The sequence below is a fragment of the Culex pipiens genome, chromosome 3 (genome assembly GCF_016801865.2).
Source record: "Culex pipiens pallens isolate TS chromosome 3, TS_CPP_V2, whole genome shotgun sequence".
NCBI lineage: Eukaryota > Metazoa > Arthropoda > Insecta > Diptera > Culicidae > Culex > Culex pipiens.
The window spans coordinates 181233500-181259136 of record NC_068939.1 but is presented as its reverse complement, the minus strand read 5'-3'; the positions used below and the strand labels follow the sequence as shown (position 1 = coordinate 181259136).

At 41.1% G+C, this 25637-nt stretch overlaps 2 protein-coding genes across 6 annotated transcripts in view; one reads left to right on the top strand and one right to left on the bottom strand.

The window, feature by feature from the left end:
* The window catches only part of LOC120416167 (homeobox protein cut), a 198658-nt gene that overhangs the window by 42122 nt on the left and 130899 nt on the right, over window positions 1–25637 (top strand). The window lies entirely within an intron of this gene.
* On the bottom strand, window positions 16806–17740 carry LOC120416168 (uncharacterized). Its single transcript, XM_039577853.2, has 2 exons — window positions 17411–17740; window positions 16806–17357 (listed from the first exon to the last, which is right to left on the bottom strand). Exons 1-2 carry the CDS (start codon window positions 17723–17725, stop codon window positions 16863–16865), a joined length of 810 nt encoding a protein of 269 aa, XP_039433787.1. The 5' UTR covers window positions 17726–17740; the 3' UTR covers window positions 16806–16862.

The following is a 25637-nucleotide window of genomic DNA, read 5'->3' as shown; positions in this document are numbered from 1 at the left end:
GTAAGACACGAAATTGCGTTCGATATTACACAGCTCGTCACGTTCCGTCATCTTCGTTACGCTCAGCGTGTTTTCCTCCTCTTCTTTTCTGTCACAGTCGAGTTCGATTCCCTTATCACAACGGCTTCCGATGGCGCTCACAGTGCTATGTGGAACAGGAAGAGGACCCCCCCCCCCCCTCCAATGCCTCTCTGAATCGCACATATACTCACGTTTCGATCCATATTTTTCTTTCTTTATTGCTTCGAAAGCTTTCTGCCGATTCTTTCTTTTTTTTCTCCCTCTCGCACCTAAGAACTTACACATAGATGTGCTCCCGCGCAAGCGGGGAGGAAGGGGGGGGGGTGGTCTCCCCCCACACACCCACACATGTTCTCGATAGGATGACAAACGAGATAGAGGAAGACGACGGTGTAAGCGTGTGTGTGTGTGTTTGTTCGCAGCAAAAAAAGAAGTCTCCAGAAGTACATGGGAAAAAGTCGTTCAACAGAGCTAAATCAATACAAAAGTGAGTCGACGTCGTCGACGGGGTTCGATCCCGGCACACAGCCTCCTCGCTAGTGCGCTCTCGCTCTGGCGCGCTTTTCCCATCCCGTATGTGCACATAACGACGTGTCCTGAGGGGGGGCTGTCCCCCGGAAGCTCGCGCGGAACTCTACATATGCGCTTTTCCGAAATCTCCACCTTCTTCTTGTCGATGTCGGATTTTTTTGCTGCTGCTGCTTCCGCTTTCTTCCCGATCGATAGCCGGGAGGCACAGGTTTCGCTGAGCTAGGTGTACATCAACGGGTTTGGATGGACCATTTAGGAAGCTGTGAAACTTTGTAGTTCCGAAAAAACGATCGGCATCCTCCCTAGCCAAACACCCCAAATAGATTGACAAAATTGACTGAGTTTGACAGAATTGACAGATTGACAGAACTGCTGCTTGCCCCTTCAACCGCTTCCAGGATCACCACAAACCTCGCAACACCAACTTTCCACTACGCGATATCGCACTCAAAACACGAAAAAAAAACTGTCCTTCTCGTGTTGTTGTTGCTGTTGCTCCCACTTCTGTCAAGTGAAGACGGAAGAAACGGCGGAACAGTTTTTTTCCTTCCTCTCCAACTTTTCTCCACTCACCGCTTCCTATCACCCTGGCGCGCACCAACACCAGCACCGTCGCCTGCTGTGATTGAGGCGAGAGTTCCGATCGGAGAGAAATCACTCACAAATCGGCAATCTGCGGTGAGCGAATCGAACCGCGTTCGATCTCCTGCGAGAGAGAGCGAGCGCGAGGCTGCGCTCGCTCGCTCATCGAGAGGAGAGATTTGTGTGCGCTGGTATGTCGTCGTCGTCGGGAACTGCATGTGTATGCTTTGAGCTGCACCGTGCGGAAGCATATGCAGTGCGGCGCTATTTACGCGAGAGTTTTTGCACACACCAGAAAGAAGGCCGAAATCGAATGGTTTCGATGGTATTGGTGGGATTCTGAACGGGGGAGCGTGCTAAGGGGGGGACTCAATTATTGTTTGGACGTCTCTCGATTTGTGTGTGCGATTCAGAAGAATGTGTACACAGCGATATCGGATCGCCACGAAGAGGAAGTCGATGTCGTCGTCGAACGAGAGTGTGCGATTGAGTGCCTTTCCTTCAGCAGGTCTCTGCTCTTTTCTGTATATAAATCGGCTATCGGGAAGAGCTCTCGGCATGAAATATGTAACCCCCCCGTCGTCGTCGGTTTGGTCTCCTTTCTGGTCGATTCATCAGGACCCACTGCTGTGCAGCGCACGACTACCACGTGTCTGGACCCCGTCACTGTGTTGGTGCTTTGAGTGTTCGCCTACTCTGTTTTGTGTTCCTTTTGAACACTTTATGCCGTATCGTTTCCTCGTCGTAGTTGTCGCGCGGCCTGCTGCGACTACGACGATGCACTGGCGGCCAAAGCGCTCAAGAAAAGGTGTGATTTTTTTATTGCGCGCGATCTGTTCGGCTTTTTTTCTTCTTGCTTCCTTCCCTTGAGTACACGATTATCATTGCTGTCTCCGTCACTCGGAGCAGCTTAATCGTCGTCGTTCCCGATCACACATATAGGTTCTTCTTTTCGCTCTCCCAGATACGTTCGAACGTGTGTGTGTGTGTGCACGTTTGTACACACAATAAATATCGATACGTTTTGGCTGGTGCCCGTCACACCGCGCGCGTGGACTTCTGAGAGCATGTGACTGTATGTGGCCGCTGCCCTCAACGGGGAAGGGGGGGTTACCTTGGGGAGTTCCCCCCCCCTCCTCCCCCCAATACCGACGACGTGAGGCGGAGCAGTATCGTTTATTGGTAACGCCTCTCTAACATCGATATTGGACCGTTCGTTTTTGGTCTTGCTTGCCTCTTTTTTTTTTTGTTGTTGCTTCCTCTTGTTCGCACGGTCGCTCGCTCGTGCTCGCTCTCTCTCGGTCGTCATTTTTATGAGCGCGCGGTGGAACTGTTGTTCGGTTCTTTGCGGGACTACCTTTTTTTTGCGCGAGTTGATGGGATTCTTTTGTTCTGCACCATTTCTAGCCGTAAATCAAAGGTCGTACGAGAATTCGTTCAAGTTGGCTGCACCAGTTGATTTCAATGACCCTGATGAGGTTTTCAAACTGAGATCGAAACGTCGAAATTTAAAGAGGTCACAACCTCCTTGCCGACCTCTTAGTAGTCAGCTGGTGCATGAATATTTCTACACTAGGAAATTTCAACCAAACCACAACCAAGCTCCCAGCGTAGAATGAGTTGAGAGCAGGTTGCGAGAACGCTGAAACGAAAGTTTGGCGAGGGGGGGACCAATTAAACGGTCTTGCGCGGGGTTCCGCGCTAATGTTATGCACGAGGGTGGTGGTGGGGAAGGACCTAGCGATGGTTATCGCGCCATCGTTGTGTGGCCGGAACAAAAAAGTAAGGAGAAAATTGACCCGCGGCCGTGACGACTGTTATGACTCAATCGAAACGTCGAAATCGACCGAGAAATGACCATTGCCGATTGGGCGGGACAAGTTCCGGCTTGTATTTTTATTGCTTTCCAGGACAGATTTGAAAGCAGTCAAATTTGTTGATCTGTGCTTGGTCAAACAGTCAAATTTGCCATTAGTTTAGATTGTGAAGATTTTTTTCAGAAGGACAGATTTGGAAACAGCCAAATTTGTCGATCTAATTGCAGCTTAATTGCACTAAGCTGATTTAATGGCAAATTTGAAAACAGTCAAATTTGCCATTTGATTGACAGATTCTGCTCCTTTTTAATCACTTCTACACACTTGTTCAGCACTGGTACTTACCTGCGAATAAAAAAAACTCTAGCAACTTTTTCCATTTCAACCACTTGGTACCTTGGATTTGAAGTCCGTGATTGAGAAGCTATCGTACTTTTACACTTTATCAACCCACACTGTTTCATCCACTAGTACTTACCACTTACGAAAGATTTGAGCAGTTTTTAGGCTGCGAACCAATTGGTACCTTGAATTTGACGTCCGTAATAGAGATGTGCACTTGCTGACTATTGTTGTTTTTAATCATTTTTTGTAGAAATGGGTAAACAAGTTACTTGAACTTGGTTGGAAAATGCATTTTAACCACAATACTATCAACATCTTGAAAAATGTTTAAAGTTCTGCGAAAAAATACGAGTGCTTAAAAGTCATTGAAAAAAGATCCCGTCCCAAGTCGTTCGAGACGGACAAATCACGTTCACGGAGTGCTCGGCGCCAAATTGGACGCCACCAGAATTCGCAATTTGATTGACATTCCAAACGAGTGGTAATCTTTCCTGGGAATATCTATCCGCACCACCAACTCTTCTCGCATCTCCAAGCTCAACTCAATTTAAAGCTCCAAGTGGAAATATATCTCACTGCTCAACCTCTCCTCTGCGGGCCATCAACTTTAATCCAATTTCCCGATCGCCATTAGCTGGCTAGCTAGCTAGCTCCAGGGAAAAACTTCTTTCCCGCAGCATCCAGCGGGCATCGTCTTCCTTAGTAGCTGCCGCCTCAGAGTGAGATGGAACGAGACCCGCTACTATGGCGATATGGTTGAAATCCAATTCCGATATGTACATAGCGCAAGAAGTGCAACTTTATCCCATCTCGCGCGCATATACTGGCCCTGGTTCTGTGTAGTGGTCCCCCCCTCGGAACCCCCACCCCCTCGCAACCCACCTTCAATCGAAGGAAGCAAAGAAAAAAAGCCCAGCAAAAAACGGAAAACTCTCATCCTCACACTCCGCTGTGCATCGATTGGTCCTCGATCTATAGTGTTATTTACACACAAACGAATCGGCATCTCGCTCTTCTCCGCCCTGCAGCAGATCGAAGCTCCAGATGCTTCTGCTTCTGACGATGGCCTGTGCAAATCACACATACAGCACGCGCGCGAAAGCGCACACATACACAGCCACACACGTACCCAAAAGCGCACTACATCCGGTGTTCTCCTGTATACAACACGAACGTCGTCGTCGCGCGAGTGCGCTTTGATTCGATTTGGCTATGGCGAAATCGAATCGGAAAAAAGCTCCCTCTTGCTGTGTGTGGGTTCTTCTTCTGCAGCGGCAGCTTCGATTTTCCTCAAAGCTTCGACCCTGCCAGCAACAGCAGCAGCAGTCCCCGTCGTAGTCGTCACACAATCGGAGAAATACACAATTCCGAATATCGCTTATCTATATGTTTGTGGAAGCGATTTTACGAGCTTGCAGAAAAATCCCGAAGAGAGCGAGAACCAACCGTTTCTCTCTCGTGTGCTTTATCGCTCTCTCTTCGCACAAGTTTATAAACATTTTCGTCTCCGCTTTTTTTTCGCATACTTCCTTTTTGCTGGCGAGCTTCTTTCGCTTCCTTTTTCGATTGAGTGAGTGCTGGCGTTGCACCCACCACCCACCTACTCTACCCACCGGAGAGAAAAGCTTGTTTCACCCTGCCTTCTCTCTCTCTTTCTGGCACATCGTTCCGTGAATGTCCTGATGTCCGCCCGATTTCTTCGTCGTCGTCGTCTTCTTGTTTGCGGTTGTGTTGTACACAACCGCACACACATTCAGCAGTAGTATCTGTCGAGTTCTTGCTGCAGCTTTTTGTGAACTCTCCTAGCGGTAATAAAAATTGATTTTCCATCACCGAGAGTCGTAGCAGCAGCAGGGAGTCCACGCGCGCTCCACTTCCGCGTCTGTTGCTGAACTTTTTTGTTGTTGGGAAAAACGGAATTTTCGCCACTTTTTCCATCAGCAAGAGTCTGGTCGAGCTTCAACAGATGTTGTTTCGGGAAATTTAACTCGACTTTTCGTAAGGGGGGGCTATTAAAGAGTTTTGCTCTCGACCGAAATGATCTCGCTAATCGCCACCGCGATGGAAGTGACAATCGAGCACAGGTCGAAAGTTAAGTAGGTTTTGTTTGGGTAGTTTAAGAAGGACAGATTTGAAAAACAGCCAAATTTGTCGATCTAAACGCAAAACAATTGTTAACAGAAGGACAGATTTGAAAACAGTCAAATTTGTCGATCTAAAACGCAAAACAATTGTTAGCACAAGGGCAGATTTGATAACAGTGAAATTTGTCGATCGCTGTCAAACTTAAAAACTGTCAAGTTTGACGTTTAGTTGACAGATTGTACTTACCGAACTAAAAAACTCGTTCATCACTACACTATACTTGTACTTACCAGAAGATCTAAGACTGGTGTAATGAAATTATTGTTGATACCTTAGAACTGACGTCCGTAATAGAGATGCAAAAACAACAAAAAAATCAATCAACACCCTAGAATCTGTAAGAAAGTTAGTTTTAGACAACGCTAATCATGTGAATTAACATTCCCTAACACGGACTTCAAAATTATGGTACTAATCGATTTTTTTTGGTTTGCTTCTCTATTACGGACTTCAGTTTTAAAGTAACAAAATGGTAAACATTCACATAAGAAAGTTGATCTCATAGCTACTTTACAACTGAAGTCCGTAATAGAGAAGCAAACCAAAAAGTTTCAATCAATACCTTAATTTTGAAGTCCGTGTTAGGGAACATTCATTAAGTATAACACGACCGTGTTACCACGTTGCATAACAAGGTCTTGTTGGGACAGCACAAACCATCCTTAATAAACGTTCCCTGACACGGATATCAAAATAACAGTACAGATTGAACATTTTTGGTTCGCTTCTCTATTACGGACTTCAATTCTAAAGTAGCTGTGAGATCAACTTTCTTATGTGAATGTTTTCCCCATTAGTTACTTTAAAACTAAAGTCCGTAATAGAGAAGCAAACCAAAAAAAATCGATTAGTACCATGATGTTGAAATCCGTGTTTGGGAACGTTAATTTTGAATGATGTGCGTTGTCTAACACATACTTTCTAGTAGTTAAAAGAGTGTTGATTTTTTTTCTGGATGCTTCTCTATTACGGACTTCAGCTCTAAGGTATTAAGAGCCAGTTACTGAGACCATTCGAAGATCTTCTGGTAAGTACAAGTGTAGTGTAGTGATGAACAAGTTGTCGAGTGTGGTAAGTAAAATCTGTCAACTGAATGTCAAATTTGACTGTTTTCAAGTTTGACAAAGATCAACCAATTTGACTGTTTTCAAATCTGTCCTACTGCCAACAATTAATAAAGCTTGAGATCGACAAACTTGACTGTTTTCAAATCTGTCCTTCTGCTAACAAAAAGTTGGGGTTGATATCGACAAATTTGACTGTTTTCAAATCTGTCCTACTGAAAACTAACTAAAAAGATCAACAAACCACGAAACTTTAAAGCTGAACTCGCTTCAACCCTAAAACCTAGCCCAAGAATTCCCAGCGCAAGTTCATATCGATTATTCCATCATAATCTCCGACTTGGCGACGACTCTTTAAGCTCACACAGCACACTTTAAAAGCTCTGCCGCTACATTTTCATTCAACCGCGCTAAAGTATCTCCGGGGTTCTCTCCAGCTCGAGCCTTCCACCCACACAAATACACTCTCACACAACACTAATGATGTTCTCTTTTGTTTCTCTTTTTTCCACCCCGCAGGTAAGACCTTAAAGGCTCCTCTCTGACTCATCCGAGCGCCGCGCGTTCTCAATGGAGAAGACGACGTCTGTGCGTTCTGATTCTGGGAAGAAGTAAGTTGTATCCTTTCGGAGCACCACCACCACCATCGGCGCGCAACCCTTTTGTGTGTCTCCGACGGCGGCAGCCTAATTCTTAACGACTTTTTGAAGGCCAATTAATTCGGCCGGAGCCAGACGTCGGCGAGGACTCTTTAAAAACCATACGCGCACATTTTTGGATGAAATTTAAATAAACACCAATTTTGTGGCAATAATAATAAAAGCACTAATAAACACCCCGAAGGGGTGTTGGGGTTCGGGAAAGTTTCCGTGCGGAAGGGGGTCCGGTCCGGTAAGATGATATCTTCCGACGGACGGACAGACACAGGGAAAGTGTCATTGGCAGTCGTCGGAGACGGCGACGGAGTCGCAGTCAACCGCTGTTGATGCCAGAAACCACCACCAGAAGACGATGATGATTGCGAGACGACTCTGAGACATCTCATCTCTCGAGGCAACCACCAAAAATTAAAGACACGCGTCATTTCAACTCTCTTCTCGGTCTGTGTGCACTTTTGAGCAGCAGATCTCGGGGACCCTTAATCGAAAACATACAGAAAATTATGTTTATGTTGCGATTTTCGGGTGGGGAGTGATGACGCGGAAAGCCACCAACTTGCGGGGTTCCCCCACTCAACCCCCGAATATCTTGAAGCACAGGTCAAAGTCACAGCTTCTGCACACTAGTTACAATAAATATATAAATTATAATTACGAGCGCACCGCATCGAAGATGCGATTCCGAGCGAAAGTTCGTGCATTGTTGTCTCTGGCGGAAGTGCCGCGCAGCGGCGTCGCGCCAAATTGGCTGCGTAGGTGGCCGATCAATTTTGTCACGGCACCGAGGGCATAACAATCGAGGTTCATTTGAATTTTTGTCGATTTTTTTTTTGAGGCTGCGGAAAGATTTACGGCGCGATTGTAGGTTTATTGATGATGCGTCGCGAAGTTGTGGTTCGATTTTATGTAATTTTGGAGGGAGGCAACCGAAAATTGCAGTAGGTGGAATAACAATATCTGATTTGGTTAGTGGAATTCTTTGGGGCGAAAAGTGCTTTGAACTTGAACGCATAAGATTCTCATGGTAGAAGGACAGATTCAAAAACAGTCGAGTTTGTCGATCTGCTCAAATTTGGAAACAGCCAACTTTGAATCCCATGAGAATTCTATGGCAGAAGGACAGATTTCATTAATCAAATTTGTCGATCTTTTGTTGTTGGAAGGACAGATTTGAAAACAGTCAAATTTGTCGATCATCAACAATCATTTGTTTACTTGATTGACAGATTTTACTTACCAGCTCATACTTTTTCACTACACTTCACTTGTACTTACCCGAGAATCTGGAATACTGTCAAATATTTGAAGTTGATGCCTTTGGTACCTTGATGTTGAAGTCCGTAATTGAGATCACTTCCTAAAATTATTTTAAAAACAAGGATCACAAACATTCTTAGAGCGAAAAGAACAAAAATGATTTCAACATGGTTGTTCTACTACATAAGATTCTCATGGTAGAAGAACAGATTCGAAAACAGACAAATTTGTCGATCTTTCTCAAATTTGGAAACAGCCAACTTGAATCCCATGAGTATCTTATGGACAGAAGGACAAATTTGAAGTAAATCAAATTTGTCGATCTTTTGTTGTTGGAAGGACAGATTTGAAAACAGTCAAATTTGTCGATCGTCAACAATCATTACTTGTTTGACCGATTTCACTCACCAGCTCATACTTTTTCACTACTCTTCACCTGTACTTACCTGAGAATCTGGCATTCTGTCAATGATTAGAAGTTGATGACTTTGATACCTTAAAGTTGACGTCCGTAATAGTGATCACTTCTCAAAAATCGTTTCCAGCGCCAAACAAACAATCACAAACGTCAAAACTCAACTCATTTTCATCAATCTCCCAAAAAAACAAATAATTCAAATTTCCCACAAAATTACGCCAGCACATCTTGAACCGAACCAATCACTTCCGGCGCACGTCCAGATGCGCGCGTTCACCCACATCCCAGGGTATCAGGTTTCCAGCGCAGTCCTGTCATTTCGTCAACCACTTGACGGACGGGGCCCATTGTTTCGCGCTGATCGCGTAATTAAAACGAGCCCCTGCGCATGCAAATTTGCCGTTCTGCCGATTCGGCGAGGGGCAGCGCGCACTAATTTAAATTTAAATAATAAATCGCACACTCATTAATAGTAGGAAAGCACACAATTGAACTCACGTGTGCGAATTACCCCCACTCCTTCTGACAGGTGGAAGAGAAGGGAAAAAAACCGTCACGGCAGGACCTCGTGTATTTGATTTTCTAATTCATTTCACTATTGTTGTGATTATGATTAATCAGTGGCACACGGTTGATGGCGCTCGCAGCAGGCGCTGAAAACTGACCTGGTTTACCCCACGACCTCCTGCCTGCTCCAACAACGGTTTGAGTTTGACAGTTGCGCATCGCGCGAGGGGTAGGAATGTTTATCGCGCGCCGTAGGCGTTGCGAGTGCGAAACATTGTAGATATGTTGTCGCTCGGTTATGCTTACAAAATTTCTCGAGTCGAGTTGGGGAAAAAAAGAACCGAAAAAATATCTCTGACCAGAGCGGTCGTCGTCAAAAATACGGCCTGTGACAACCCCGCCACGCGATAAAAGTTCTTTGTTTGGCCAGCTAGATTGCGGAGCTTGCCGAGTGTTGCCCGGACACGCAATATTTCGATATGTTATCAATCATTGTTGCCGACGACGATTTCCTTCCTGAAAATAATATGCGCTCGAGACCGAGGGGTCAGCCAACGGGGTCACTGGCGAGAAGTGGACGCGCGCGCGGAGGGGCTGTGCAACAATGATGGCTACTGTAAAATATAATGACCGGTCAGGCAGTCGTCTACAGCAGCAGGCCATGGATTTGCTATCACGGAATACTGTCGTTTGTCGGGTGGTTGACGGCGGCGGGGTTCAGGGCAAAAATACGATTATGATTGCTGGTCGAGGAGTTGAACGCGTCGTCGTTTCCTACCCCCTGGTCCAAACTGACAGTCGTCGTCGTCGTCGTGGTACAAAGTGTTGTTCTCTTTGGTCATAATCAAACTCATTATTCCGGTCCTTTTGCCGTTCGGGACATAAACGGGCGCAAACGGGATAAAGTAAGAAGAAAGAGCGAAAATCGCCTCATTGATTTGTAGGTCCCCGCTTCTCTCCATTCATATTTCTTTCATTCACATCAATTTTAGTTTTATTGTTATTTGTTTATTTAATTTACACACAGCCAGGCCGAGGCAGTAGGCTGCGACAGCCGAGAGAAGAAGCAAAGAAGCGAACACAATCTTCTATTCATGAAAAATTTGCGTAGGATTCGAGTTCAATTTTCTCCGCGCTTGTGTTCGCTTCTTCGCGGCTTATGCTCGAAGGTTTTTATTTTGGAAGTCTCGTCGGAGTCGTAATTTGCATTTACCTGTCACATTACGGCGGCACACGAGAGCGCACTCTTCCTTCACGACTCATTGAACTGGTGTCCTACCCCCCTGGGCCGCCGTCCACCGTTCGGCCGGTTTTGAATAACAAATAAATTTCGTGCTCAACCAAGATGATCACACTCCGGTAAGACGAGTCGCGATTAATTTAATTTCGGCTCTCTAGAATCGTCTTCGACGTCGTCGTCGAGCCGCGCTTCCGGAAATTCCAATGAACTGAAATTTGACAGCTGCACGCACCGCGCCATGGTAACGCCTACTTGTCAATCAACGAGGCATCGCCTCGTTTGCGCGAGAGTGAGGAGTTCGCTGGCCAACTAGATTGAATTCGTCAACTGCGTTGACAGATCTCCGATTCGGCCGACATTGACAGTTTTTCGAGGACTTCGACCTTTTCGCGTGAAAGCATCGGATCTTCGACGCAATGATTAAATTTTATTATTTTTATTATCATTACGACGAAGTCGTGCAGACGGGACGACCCCGGATCGAATCCGGAGCAAAGAAATGGTGCGGTTTCCCGGTTTCCTTTATCTTTCCGCCGCGCGTTTTTTTTATCGCGAGGGGCGCGGAAAAACACGGAAGATTTAATCAAAAATTCTTTTCCCCCCTATCCGCTTCGCGGGAAAACCGAGGCCTCACCTTGCTCAAGTCGCGCTGCGACGGCGATATTGTTTTATGATCTCATATAATACCAGAAAATGATTTGAATAAAAAAAGAAGGAAGACGCGAAGAAAAAGGGAGGGTAAATTGAAACATTTTTTTTCGTTCCTCAAGATTATTACATTTTCTCGATATCATAATTTTTCCGATGGAAATTAGAACCCCCCGCCGCTCGCGAAGCGAGCGAGCGCAAAAAACAACGCAGTCATCAATTTAGTTTCCTACCCCTCGAGGAATCACCTTGTGGGGGAAAGAGGAGGGGTCGCTCGATGGTGATTATTTTTTATTTTTCTATCAAACAACCCCAAACGCGCTTCGAAGGGGCGAGGAAAATTACTAGAAAATTTTAATTATTGTGTGCAAGCACACTCGCGCGCCCTTTACCGTTGTGGAAACATTGGGTGGGTTGGGGGTAATTTGCGAACGACCCCCTCCCCATCGACTACGTGACCTCCTGCAGGAGTTTGCGGAGCGATTTTCCAACGGTCATTAATTGATTATCTTGTAGTGTGGAGGGGTAGGACTCGCGGGGGTGGAGTTGATAAATAGTGGGTTATGCACTCATAAGAAATTTTTGACGTGAAATATTCTAGAAAAATGTGTTTTTAGAGATTGACAACCAATAGAAAATTTTGTATTTGACTGAAAACAGAATATTGTTTAATAAATTGATCTTTAAAAAGTTGTTTTGCGCTTTGTTTAAGGCTAGTATGGTTTTTTTATTCGATATAATAATATTGAAAAACCAGAATAGCCTAATAAAGCTGAATCTGAACACGAAGAATTATGAGTGCCGAAAATCAAAGAGACTGATTGCTAAACATCAGAATAGTCAATTATTATTTAATCTTCTAGCAAAAAAATAAAAATTCAAACATTTAAGAATACCAAAATTTAGAAACTCATAATGCAAATATAAGAATATTAAAAAAATCTTGAAACTTAAAAAAACATTATTTCAAAATTCTTAGACTTGAAAATTTATAATTTAAAAATTCTATAATTTTAAAATTTGTGAATATATTTTTATTTTTATTTTAAATTCAATTGTTTTATAATTAAGAAACAAACATTCAAAAATTGTGAAGCGGAATTCAAAAAATCCAAACTTCAAAAACTAAGAGATTTACAAATTCATTTTTTTTTAATTTTCAAAAATTGTAATATCTAGAAATTCAATAATTCGTTAAATTAAAAATTAAAGAAACAAATTGCAAAACTAATAAGTTAAAGAATAAAAAATCTTGAAAATTTAACAATTTAGACATTTGAAAAAAAAGTGCAGTTCAAGCTATATTCTTTTCTTTTGACAAAAAAATCAACAAAAATATTTTTTTCTCAAAACTTGAAATTTGAAAAAAAAAACAGAAAACTCAATTTTTCGATTTCCAAAATAATACATTCCCCAGATTTAAAAAAATCAAAAAAATCATGATTCAAAGTATTTAAAAAATTCAAGATAGAATATTTAAAGAAATCTGATTTTTATAATTTAAAAACTTTAAAATTCACAAATACAAAATGCTAATTCAAGATTTATAAAATTCAAAACTTAATACATTATTTAAAAAAAACAATCAATTTGAAAAATAAAAAAAAATTGAAATTTCCCAAAAATTGATAAATTTTATGATTCGAATTACTACTCTCTATATTCTCTCTTGATAAGTATTCATTGATGTCAAAAATTGCGATTTGAAAAATATTATACAATACGTACCCGATTATTTGATTCCAAAAATATTTAAAATACAGAAATTCAAAAATTTTGAATCAAATGTTCAAAATTTAAGAAAAATATATTTTAAAAAATCTGGAATTCAAGTACTCTAAGATTCACAAATACAAAATGCAAATTCAAAATTCATGTAGAAAAAAAAATATTTATAAATACAAATAAAAAAAGCAATTTTTAAATTTATAAATCTAATGAAAAACCAAAAAAATATGAAAAAATGCCAAAATTTAAAAATATACAAATTTTAAAACTCAAGATCTATGGACATGAAAAAAAATTATTAATGCAGTTTACACTCTATAAAAATTTATTAAGAAAAAATAAATACAATTTGAACTTGATTTCAAAAAAATTAAAAAAAATCTTAGGTTAAAAACTTCAAAAAATATCATGCATTAAAATATTCAAAATTCAGGAATAACTTTTGATAAATCGAGAGTTTTAATTTTTTTTAAACTCTAAAAGTCACAAAAATACAAATACAATACAAATACATAATTTATTATATTCAATATTAAATTCAAAAAATTCGATAGAAAAAAGAATTGAGATTAAATTTTTCTGAAACCGATAATAAAAACAAATAATTCAAAAATTAAAAATTCGACAAGATTAATTTTAAAATTTAGAATTTCAATGATTCGAAAAACCAATAGTCTATGAAACAAATTGTTAAACTAAAAATAATAAAAAAAATGAAATTTGAGTATTTAAAGGTTTAGGGACATGAAGAAAAATAAATGCAGTTCGCACTCTATAATCACTCTTGACAATAGAATTTCGATGTTTCAATTTTGCTCAAAACATGTGCGTCGAAAAACATAAAGACGATTTGTCCGATTTAAAAAATATTCAAAATCCGAGTTTAAAAAATTAAAAAATTCAAGAATCAAAATATCTATTTCAAATTCATGATAATAATAATTAAAAAAAACAGAGTTTTAAAATTTAAAGCTCTAAAATTTACAAAAACAAAAGTGCAAATTCTTAATTTATTGAATTAAATACATTATTCTAAAATCCAATAATTTCAAAAATCAAACAATAAATAAAAGCTAAATCGCGAGAATTTTTAAAATTAAGAAATTAAAAATTAATGTTCTTGCCAAAATTTTACTCAAGCAAATCGAATCACAACATTTTTAATAGCCTCAAATTATGACTGCAAATATGATCCAAACTTATATTTTTTCAAAAAACTTCAAAATTTCAAAGGAAATAGAAGTCTAACCAACTGAAAACAATTAGAAATGCATTTTCCTGCATTCAAAATCATATTTAACATGTCGGATATCGATCAAAAATATTTTCAATTTTTGTGAAAATCCAATAAACAGCACCGCAAAAAGTTTTTTTTTCTGCAAAAAAAAATCTCTTCAATACTTGCATATTTTTAACACTTATGATTGCAAAACAACTGGGCAGGTGTAAAATACATTTTAAAACACTTTTTTCATTCAAATGTTGAGACCATGGCTTGTAATTTAAATTTTTATATTTTTTTATTTTTTTGCCCCCCCTCGACCCCGACCAGAGTCGAGGGACATAAACTTCAAAAAATATTTGCAACGGCCTTAATTAATTTTGAATAAAAAAGTAATAGAATTCTAACATTTTTGAATTTTGTATCCTGTTTTTTTTTATTTGTGAGTTTTTCACTCCTTTTTTTTCCTCCCAAGAATTTCATTTTTTTGGGGGGCCATGAAAAGATTGCGCAACTTTTTTTGACCGTGTTCCTTCTGAGACATTTTTTTACTCTGCATTTTTCAGCAATATGGTTTTGAAATTGTTTATTTCTTTATTTGCGTGCAAAAAGGGTTTGAGATAGTTTTGCTATTTATTTAAGAGCAAAAATATTTAGAGATTTTTAAGCTCAGAGCAAAATGGTGTGCTCTCCGTTTGAGAGCAACTAGGTTTTGAGATTGTATTTCTCTCCATTTCAAAGCAAAAAGGTTGTGTTTCTCTCCATTTTAGAGCAAAAATATTATAAGATTGTTTTGCTCTCTTTTTGAGCGCAAAAAAGGGTTTGAGATTGTTTTGCTCTGAATTTGAGAGCAAAACAGTTAGCTATCAATTTGAGATTATTTTTCTCTCGATCTGAGAGCAAAAAGGCCTGGAAATCATTCGGAAGCATAAAAGTTAATCGCCAGGCTACTTTGTCGCAATTTTGCTCAATAAGTGAGGGGTAGGAATGTTCCGCGTTCAAATGACTAAGCGGAAGGCTTCCCCTTCCCCGTCCTTCCAGCCCACCGTGAGCCTATGATCTGGTGTGGAAATAAGGTCAACGCGCGTGTGTCTATTAATAACTTGCCATCCGTCAGTCGTTTTGTGGGTCGCGCGGGGGTGAATTCCCGGTTTCCTACCCCTCGTACCGGTAGCCTATCGCGCGTCATCGTGTTACACGAGGGCAGCGAGCAAAAAAAAAGTGATAGACAGGATAATTATTCCTGGGGCCCGGGAGAAAGCGCCTTCCACAAAGTGGTGATGTTGTTTTTTCGTTCGACCAGTCCTACCCCTCGACTTCTCGATAATGTCAAGGGACGCTTGAACAGTCGGGGCCGGGGGGTCGAATATCGGTGATGGACGTGCGGCAGTTTCACGCTTTTGAATATTTAATGGCGCTGAGCTGTTATCAACACCGGTAATTAATTTATGATCGCTCCCTTATTTTTTTTCTTCTTCATTGAACTACTAGTTTAGCGCGCGCGGTTGCTCATCCCCGATGACGAGTTCAAGTCAAATGACATGGGCACGACCCCTGCGTAAAAGAGCAACGCTAATGATGGTCAACACGTGGCGTTGAGAGGAGGTCGCGCGCGTGGGGGGTAGGAAACTTGTCGTCATTGCCGCGTAATTACGTTTTCGGTTTTGAGGCGTAAAATTTGATGAAACACTGATTTTACACACGCAGGTCGTCGTCGTCGACGGATGCTGGATCCTGGGGTCGGCTAGACGCCAGGTGATAAATTTCGTGAACCACTTGCTGCGCGATAACGCGAGACCGTGGAAGCGCATAGAAATTTTTCGCTGACGTTCGCGCGTGTACTCCGGAAAAAGACAAACAACTGGAAATGGTCGTGCCCGCGCCTGCTTTTTCGGGGGGTGAGTGAAAAACTCCCCCGGAAAACGCGCCAGTACACCGAGTCATCTATCGTTATTATTACTGTTATTATCATCAAACATGGTCCTGGCAAGAAAAAAATACGCCCTCGACGTAGCAGGCCATGGAGAGTTTCCTCGCGAAAATGTTTACACCGCGACGACGACGATGGCCTACTGCGGTGGTGTTTGCACGTTTTCTGGACAGAGGGGGGAAGGACAGTGTGTGCAAATTTTTGTTTTGCCTTCAGCTCAGCTGACTTTTGACCGCAACGTGGCGGTCTGGTGGTTGGGAAAAATCGGTCCCCTGTTTGAACTGGGCGCGCGATGGTTTCCCGATACCGGTGCGGTTCTTCCGGGTGAAAGGGTTGATGTTTGGTTAAATTGAGGGGTAGGACACTGTTTATTTTGACAGATAGCTTCAGCTTGTAACATCTGAAGCCAATTAAACAGAAACAAAAAAAGTCAGATCTGTCAAAACAGTAGTTTCCTACCCCTCAAAACAAAGAAATTTTAACAGAACTGTCAAAAACAGTTTGTTTCCTACCCCTTAAATCGTAAATATCCAAAAATAAGGCACATTTCAGCCGGTTCTGACCAAGATTTCTGAAGTTGAATGAAAAAACGATGAGATCTCATAGCTCTAGGTGAATCGACCCCCCGAATTCCCAAACATACAAGGAAAAAATCCCAACGGTACACACTCGGTGGCCAAACAACACCGGATAAACGTACCGCCCGGCAGTGGATTACCCGGGGAACTCGCGCTCGGGCGATAATTTATTAGCTAGAGATCAGAAACATGACACAGCAAAACACAAAGGACACTCCGCCGAGCGATCCGATAACGGCCAACAGTTTGAGGAAGCTGAAGATGACTGAGGCGGGCACTTCCGGCAGCTGGACGGAAGCTCGCGACGGAGGAGGAGGCCGGAGTTTCGGGTGGTTTGCCCAGTGGGAGAAAGATCCGAGGCTGGTCAGCTCCAGGGGACAGCGGGACGGACACTGGTCCGGGATGGACGTTACCATTCCGATTAGGGTGGTTCGAGATAGGCCGGATTGAAGGAGGGTGCTTCCGAGGGTTATGTTGCAGGTCGACGGGACTAGGGTTGTGTTGTTGGAGGTTTGAGAACGGCAGACGTTCTCCTGGAGGATTGGAACCTGCTGCCAGCCTGGAGTGGTGTCTAGGAATGCTGATCCGGAGGTCTTTTCGCTGGATCCGGGAAGATTTGGTGCTTGAAAGCTTCCGTCGACCTGTAGGGACTCGTTCACGAACAGCTAGAAGAATCGTTATCAGTTTAAATTGACTAGTTCGTAGATGTCAAACCTACAATTGCAACATTTGCCGTAGATTTCGTCTTCAAATCCGGATTGTAAAACGGATGCAATACAACGTGGTCTACCGGCTGATCCGGTGCCTTACAGACAGATGTACCGATAAGGACTTCCACATCTTCCGACCAACGGTCTACGCAAGAAGCCACCGTCAGAATCCGGTGGTCATCGAGAGCAGTTCCGCGACAGGATTCGCTGGAGAACGTCGGATCCGTCTTGGAATGCTGCACAACCAAAACCACCAGCGGGAAGCGAAGATCCGCCAGCGCAGCTGTCAAAATCCCCACCAACAGAACCGTCAAGAGCTTCATAGCGCGCCGGTCACTAGATCGAACCACCTATGCTAAATCAACCAGACAGACGGTTTCATCTAATAAATTATTACCAACCTTTTCACAGTTCCAGTAGTTTCCGCTGTGTCAACAAAGTTATTTTCCCCAACCGAAACCTATCATTTTCCATCATAAAACCAGAACCCTTTCACAATTTTTTGCTACCAACTTCCGTTCCATGAATCCAAATCGGATCCACATTCAATATTTTCCGCACCGACCGAAAGAGTTCGAGCTCTTGGAAAATAAAAAGATAGGGATCAGGGCGCTCGTTCGTCCTCTTTATAAGCCACACTTTTCATAACTGTCCTACCCCTCCCTCGGCGGCACATCGCTTCGGCGATGGCCTTTCACTCTAAAATCACAGGTTCTTTGGCACAAACAGACAGTCCGGACGGTATCGATGCATCACCTGCTGTGGGTACTTTTTTCCCGAAAGCCAGACTCACTTTTTGCACCAGCTTGATTTTGTCAATGTTGCACGTCGGACAAAAAATAAATATCTGTTGAGTTTGGAGTACTGTAGGTGTGTGTTTGCTTTGGACTAGATTTGAGGGGGGTGCAGGGGCGGTGTATGTGCTTAGACGAGTGAAAACATTGTAGATTTGGAGTTCTTTTTTGTTTAGTTTTCGAACGGCACACACCGGGAAATGTTTTGACAAAGTTTTGCGGAACTTGTTTCAGTCGATTTCAACGAATGGAAGTCTTACGACGAATGGGAGCTGTTTTCGGCAGTTGGATTTTAGAAGCTGTCAAAATTTTGAGTTCCCTACCTCTCGCAGAATTGTGTATCGTTCCGTTCCCACTATTCTCTAAGAATCTTGAGAGAAGAGAACAAAATATTGCAATCTGACGATTTTCGACATAATCAACTCCATTTTCGTTAGTTAGATTTCGTTCGTTTCCTACCCCTCCCGGAATTGAGTATTCTCACCTTTCCTTAAGTACCTTGATACTCGAATCGATCCTTCTACCCGATATTTTTAAAGACCTGCAGATCAGTCGCACTGCCAGCAGTCAAATGTCGTTCGTGTCCTACCCCTAATGAAATTGTGTTATGCGTTCTTATCATTATTTAAATACCTTGGTAAAAGTTTGCAAAGCATTCTGACTGAACGATTTTTGACAGAACCGACTCTATTATCGTTTAATTAATTTTGTTGGCATCCTGACACTCCTGAAATTGTCTTCATATTCTCACCTTTTTTTAAGCATCTTGTTACATTCGGAGTCGGTGAAGTTGGAATTTTCTGAAGAGCTGCTGTCGAAGTCGAATAATTCTTATAAATTGAGAACAGAATCAACTTATTTTCAACAACTTTATGTGGGAATCGAGGTCAGGTCTTAGATTTGAGCACCTATTGAAATTTTGAGTTTTCTACCCCTTTTAGAATTGTGAATTGTTACATTCCCATCATTCGCTAAAAACCTTGAGAAAAGAGTAAAAAGCGTTCAAACTTTGAACTTTCGTTCAATCGACTTACTTTAGCTAGATTTGTGCTGTCAAACTTCGTTAATTTCCTAACTCTCCTGAAATTTTGAAATCAGTGCATTCACACCTTTTCAAAAGAAATCCTGTTACTCGAGTCGATCCCACATATGGCCAAAGCTGTGAAGAACAATATCTACTCTATTTTCGTCAATCAAAATTTAGCAGATTGTTGTCAAATTTCGTTAGTTTCTACCCCTCTTGAAATTGTGTTTATATTCTCACCCATCTGTAAGCATCTTGGTATTCTAGAATCGGAGTCGGTGAAGTTGGAACTTTTTGAGGACAACTTTGTGTGGGAATCGAGGTCGGGCCTTAAATTTGAGCAGCTATGAATAAAATCGAGTGTTCCACCCTTTTAAGAATTCTGTATTGTCACATTCCCACCATTATCTATAAACCGTGAGAAATGAATAAAAGCGTTAAAATTTTGAAGTTTCGAACCAAATTACCCAACTTTCATTAGTTAGATTTCTGCTGTCAAACTTCGTTCGTTTCCTACCACTCCCGAAATTTTGAAATTGTTAAAATAAATCCAGTTACTCGACTCGATCCATCATATGGCCTAAGCTGTGAAGTTGACCTCAGCTGAAAATATCTACTCTTTGCTCGTCGCTTAAATTTTAGCACACGCAGAAAAATATTTTGTAGAATCAGCCTGTACGAGGTTTGATTCAACAATTTTTTTGTTGAAAATAATCAACGCCGATTTTGCGTTGAATCAAACCTTAATTTTCTCAATTCAACAAAAATATTTTGTTGTTTTGAAAAAGTTGCTTTGACGTTTAGCGTTGATTCAACAAAAATCTTAATTTTCAAATCAACAAAACGTTTTGTTGATTCAAATATGCCTTATTTTTCTGCGTGCAGCTTGCTGTCAAATTTCGTTAGTTTCCTACCCCTCCTTAAATTGTTTCTTGAAGTATCTTGGTACTCCGTTCGATCTTTCTTTTGACAAAGGCTGTGAAACCGGAGCTAGAGTCGAAATTGGCAATTTTTGAGGAGCTGAAATAAGAATTTACAACTTATGAGAAGCCTGAGTCAGAGTCAGGTTTGGAGGAAGCTCATTTTCAATAACTTTGTATGATGGTCAGAGTCAGAACTTTTTGGAAAGTTGGAGATAGATCGATAATTTTAGGCAAAATTTTCGAAAGAATCGTATTTTTTTAAATTAGATTTTAACTTTCAAAAATCGTTTGTATCCTACCCCTCCTGAAATACACAGTGTACAACGTTTTCTTGATTCTTTAAGAACCTTGGTGCTTGATTTTACCCTTGATTAGACTAGGGAGTCGGAATCAGTATCAGTTTTTGAAGGGTCTGAAAAGCTGTCAAAAAATCTCGTTTCCTATCCCTCTAAAATGGTGTAATTTCCCATTCCTACCATTCTTTAAAAACATTGAAAAAAATAGTCAAAAAGCTTTCTAATTCGACAATATTCAGCAGAACAAAATCTAGTTTTGATAGATAGATTTGAGCAGTTAGCTGTTGAATTTTGTTTGTTTCCAACACCTCTCAGAAGTGTATAGAGTCGGAGTCGGTGTCAACAAAGGCGTTTGACAAATTCAGTTTATATTTTCGATAGAATCAGCTATTTTTTCGTTAGTCAGATTTGTGCAGCTAACTGCCATATTTCTTTAGTTTCTTACCCCTCTAGAAATTGCGTTATATATTCTCACCTCTTTTTCTTTATCTTGGTACTTGGTTCGATTTTTGTTTTGCCCAAGGGTTGTAACCGGAGCTTTGCACAACGTTTTCTTGATTCTTTAAGAACCTTGGTGCTTGATTTTACCCTTAATTAGACTAGGGATTTGGAATCCGAACCGGGTTTTAAAGGGTCTGAGAAGCTGTAAAAAAAATTTGTGTCCTATCCCTCTCAAAATGGTGTATTTTCCCATTCCTACAATTTTTAAAAACCTTGAAAACAAGAAAAACAATCAAAAAGCTTTTTAATTTAATAATATTTAGCAGATCAAAATCTAGTTTCATTGGATAGATTTGTGCAGTTAGCTGTTAAATTTTGTTTGTTTCCTACCCCTCTCAGAAGCGTAAAGAGTCGAAGTAGGAAGGAAATCACAGATTCAGGTTTGGTTTTAAGACAGAATCAACTCTTTTTTCGTTAGTAAGTTTTTGTGAAGCTAGCTGTAATATTTCTTAAGTTTCCTACCCCTCTTGAAATTGTATATTATATTCTCACCTTTCTTTAAGTATCTTGGCACTCGGTTCGATTTTTGTTTTTACTATGGAATTGGACTGTGGAATTGAAGCAGGATTCGAAGTCGATCTAGAAGCGGGTCTTCTGAGAAGCGAGATTGAGGTCGGCTAATTTTTGATAAAATTGTACAAAGTCGTAGTCGGTGCAGTCAGATTTAGACAGATTTAGATCAGATTTTCGACAGAATTGACTCTTTTTTCAATAGTTAGATTTTAGTAGCCAACTGCTGTTTGTGTCCTACCCCTCCTGAAAAAGTGAGATCAACGATTTCACCATTCTTCCAGGGCTGGAGTCAGAGTCATTGGAGTTGGATTATTTTGAGGACTTGGGGCCAGAGATGACAAATTCTGGGAAGTCAGAGTAGGATTTGCTAATTTTCAACAACTTTGAATGGGATTCGTTGCTGAAGTCTGATATAGAATCTGTGAGGTCTTTTTGAAGAACAATTTTAGACGATTGAAGCTGAAATTTTTCCTCCGTGCCATCAAGTTCAGTTTTTAAGCTTCAATGTTTACATTCCCTAATCTCATCGATTCAGTCGTTGGCGCTGCAGCCACCCGCAAATCAACACGACCCTGCAGTCGAAAACATTGAATTTCAATCGTGGCAATCGTTTTTGCCGATCCTTCCCAGAACCGCAAATCCCGTTGTCTATACGATGAGTGCAGATTTTTCTAAACGATTCCCCGAGTCTATTGAAAAATCGAAATGGAAATAAATCACAGCATAGATAAAACTGTGCTGCAGCAAAAAAATTGATCCCGCTAAAAGCCTGTCGTTGATCCGGATCGTCCTTCCTGCGCTGGTTCGACTCGACTCGTGCAGAAGGATTCCAGTTCAGTGGATGCTCTAGCCCGAGTTTGCGAGGGGTAGGAAACAACACTGTTTACAAACGTATTAACATCCTTGCGCGATGCAGCGCCCCGAAAATCACGCCAACTTGGATTTTTTGCAACCATTTCGACGCCGCCGCCAACTAGATGGTGTGTGGCGATATGTGGGCGAAAGGACGCGCTGTCGATACCTTTGTACGATGCACGTGGTCGTGCCCGTGTATTTTTTGCGTAGGTGCGCGCCCACCGAGGGGTGGGCCACCGCCGGAAGCGAATATGAATTGACTGATGATAGCTGGTGCGGTGCAACGTGCAGAGAAAAAATGCTACAGGTCCTCCTGTCGGAATCTACCGGGTTCGTCGTGGTCGTCGTCGTGCCGGCGAAAATTGGATAGCTGTTGATTTTCGCAGTCAACTGCAGGCGCAATTTTACGGTAAACAGTCCGGAATCGTTCCGTTTTTCGCGCGGGCTCTGAAGAGCAGAGGTGGTGGAGTCTCGGGGCCCCCGAGGGCCCGCGAAATATCAGGTTATCACTCTCGGGTGAAAATGACCGCAATTAGTATGCACCAATATGTGGGAATTTACCGTTTTTTGATTGCTTCGACCCTGTCGTAGTCGCGGTCGTAGTTGGCTGTTGCTGCAGGGCTGTGCACTAAAAAAAAAGTGCAGGGGTGGAACCGGTTGCACTTTTTACAGCTTGAGCGCGGTGATGATGGCTAGGACGATACCGTTCGCATACGGTTTTGGACGATCTATCCGTACGGAGAGTGTCGAAAGAGGGAATAGCATCTGCCTGTCCGGATGCAATAACGGATGCTGCCTTGGCCGAAAAGTGTTGACTTTTTTGCGGGCGACTCACCGAGCTAGGAAAAGTGCAAAATGCATCGGTTGTGTAATTGGATTTTCGGTGCAATCCCCTCGCAAATCGGATGCCAAAGTGTAGATTGTTGCAAGCATTTCGCACTGACGAAGGAGGGGGCGGGGGGGATGGTCCTCTTATTGAATTTGTTTGCATTTGGCTGCAGAAGCGCATCGTTGCATCGCATGGCTCGAGTGTGAACGAGAGGCGATCAATTTGGTGGGGTTAATTTCGGGCAATTGGGCTTTGTTTTGCCATTTCGGGCCGTAATTGGATTTTTATGCAATGAAAGAGGCAGGGGGAGGGGTCAAATGTTGCACTTTTTTCCACGGAAACGAGGCCGTACGAGGGCGGCTTATTGGGTGGCTTTTGATGCGATTAGTTAACGGTAATTGAGCGTCGAGTGAGTCGTTCGGGGGGTAGGACACTAAATGATGGATGACGTTTGGTGGTTTTAGGATGCAGTTTGTTCAATTGAGACGGACAGCGAGTAGTTTTTTTATGATTCATCTATCAGATGAGTCGTTTTGAAGTGCGTTTACAGATACTGCCTTTTTATGCAGGGGTAGGAAACTAGTTATTTTCGACAGCTTGCGTATTAAGGTTAGCACAAATAGGTAGGATTAAGCTGTCTTTGTTGAAGTTGAAAAATGAAAAACAAGAAAACAGTTCAACAATTCTTCTACATAGGCAGAGGTAGAAAACCAGACCAGATTTTTGACAATTTCTAAACAAGGTTTTATACAGAAAGGTAGGATTACGATATCTTCGTAAAAGATGAAAAATGATTTACAGAAAAAGCAGTTTTAATGTTTTTAAACATGGGCAGGGGTAGGAAACATTTTTGGCAGATTGTTCAGCAAGATTAATATAAAAAGGTAGGAACTCGATATTTTCTCTTTTTTTCGTAAAATCGCGAAAACTTGTGATGTTTACAAGCAAATCCCTTATGTTTATGAATATTTTTTTCGTAATTGTCTTCTCTACAGCTGTGTTGAGCATTGTATTGTTACACTTTAAAAAATAAACCTGCAAAGATAGAAAAAATACGGAATTTTAAAATAAATCATTTTGTTCTAAATAAAAAATTACCTTCCGGGTTAATGTAGATTCGAAAAGTACATTAAATTTCCCATAAAATGACATGTTCCAAAAATTTTTACAGTCGAGTAACGGAAAATGGGAGAATTTTTAAAACTTTTTTAGTGTTTTTTCGATGAAATATACGTTTTTTCGGAATTCTGAGTACGCTATCAAATCGGTCGTCCAATTTTACATAAAAGTCCCTTTGACACCAAATTTCTATCTCATCACTTATTCAGGCTGCAAATTGTTGAAAAACAACTCTTTTTTCACATGTTCAAAAATGGAAGGGGTCGTACCGCTCCTCCGTCACGAGATATCAAAAAACGGACCTCGGATTCGTGATCAGGGACAAAAATTACCCCTTAGGACAAAGTTTTACACAAATCGAAGCGGGGTCGGGGCAACTTTTCCCGATTTCGTGTGAGTTGGTAGAGAATTACCCTTCTACAATTTTTCAACATAGGCATGGGTAGGAAACTAGACATTTTTGACAATTGCTTAACAAGGTTTGATACAAAAAGGTAGGATTACGATATCTTTGTAGATTATGAAAAATAATTTATAGAAATAGCAATTTTAATGGTTTACAAATGAGCAGGGGTAGGAAACTACACATTTTTGATAGCTAGTTCAGCAAGATTAATACAAAAAGGTAGGAATGCAATATTTCATCATAATTTTACAGTAAATCACCAAAAAACAATTTGATTTGTTTTGAACAGGAGTTAGAAAACTCTAATATCCAATTTTAGCAATTTTAGCAAGGTAAACAGAAAAAGGTAGGATTATGTATTTTGCTGTTGTTGCTGCAAAATGAAAAATAGTCCGAGTTTTCAACAAAGTTTGGATTTACAGATATTGCCTTTTTATGCAGGGGTAGGAAACCGGTCTTTTTCGACAGCTTACGTAGTAAGGGAAGCACAAAAAGGTAGAATTAAGCTGTCTTTGTTGAAGTTGAAAATAGAAAACAAAAAAAACTGTTAAGCATTTTTTTAGGAAAACTTGACATTTTTGACAATTGCTAAACAAGGTTTGATACAAAAAGGAAGGATACGAGCTTAGGAAACTCAAATTTTCGACTGCAATTTTATCAAGGTAAATACAAAAAGATAGGATTACGTATTTTGCTGTTTTTGTTGCTAAATGAAAAAAGTTCTACGAGTTTTAAATAAAAGCAGGGGTAGAAAAGAAAATTAGAATATTTTGACTAGTTCAACACGGTTAGTACAAAAAGGTAGGAATGCGATATTTTCATCAGAATTTAACAATGAGTCACCATAAAAATGACTTGTTTTAAACAAGAGGCAGGAAACTAAATTTTTTGACAGCAAATTGAGCAAGGTAAACACAAAAAGGTAGGATTACGTATTTAGCTGAAATTGAAAAGTGAATCGCAAAAATAACAACT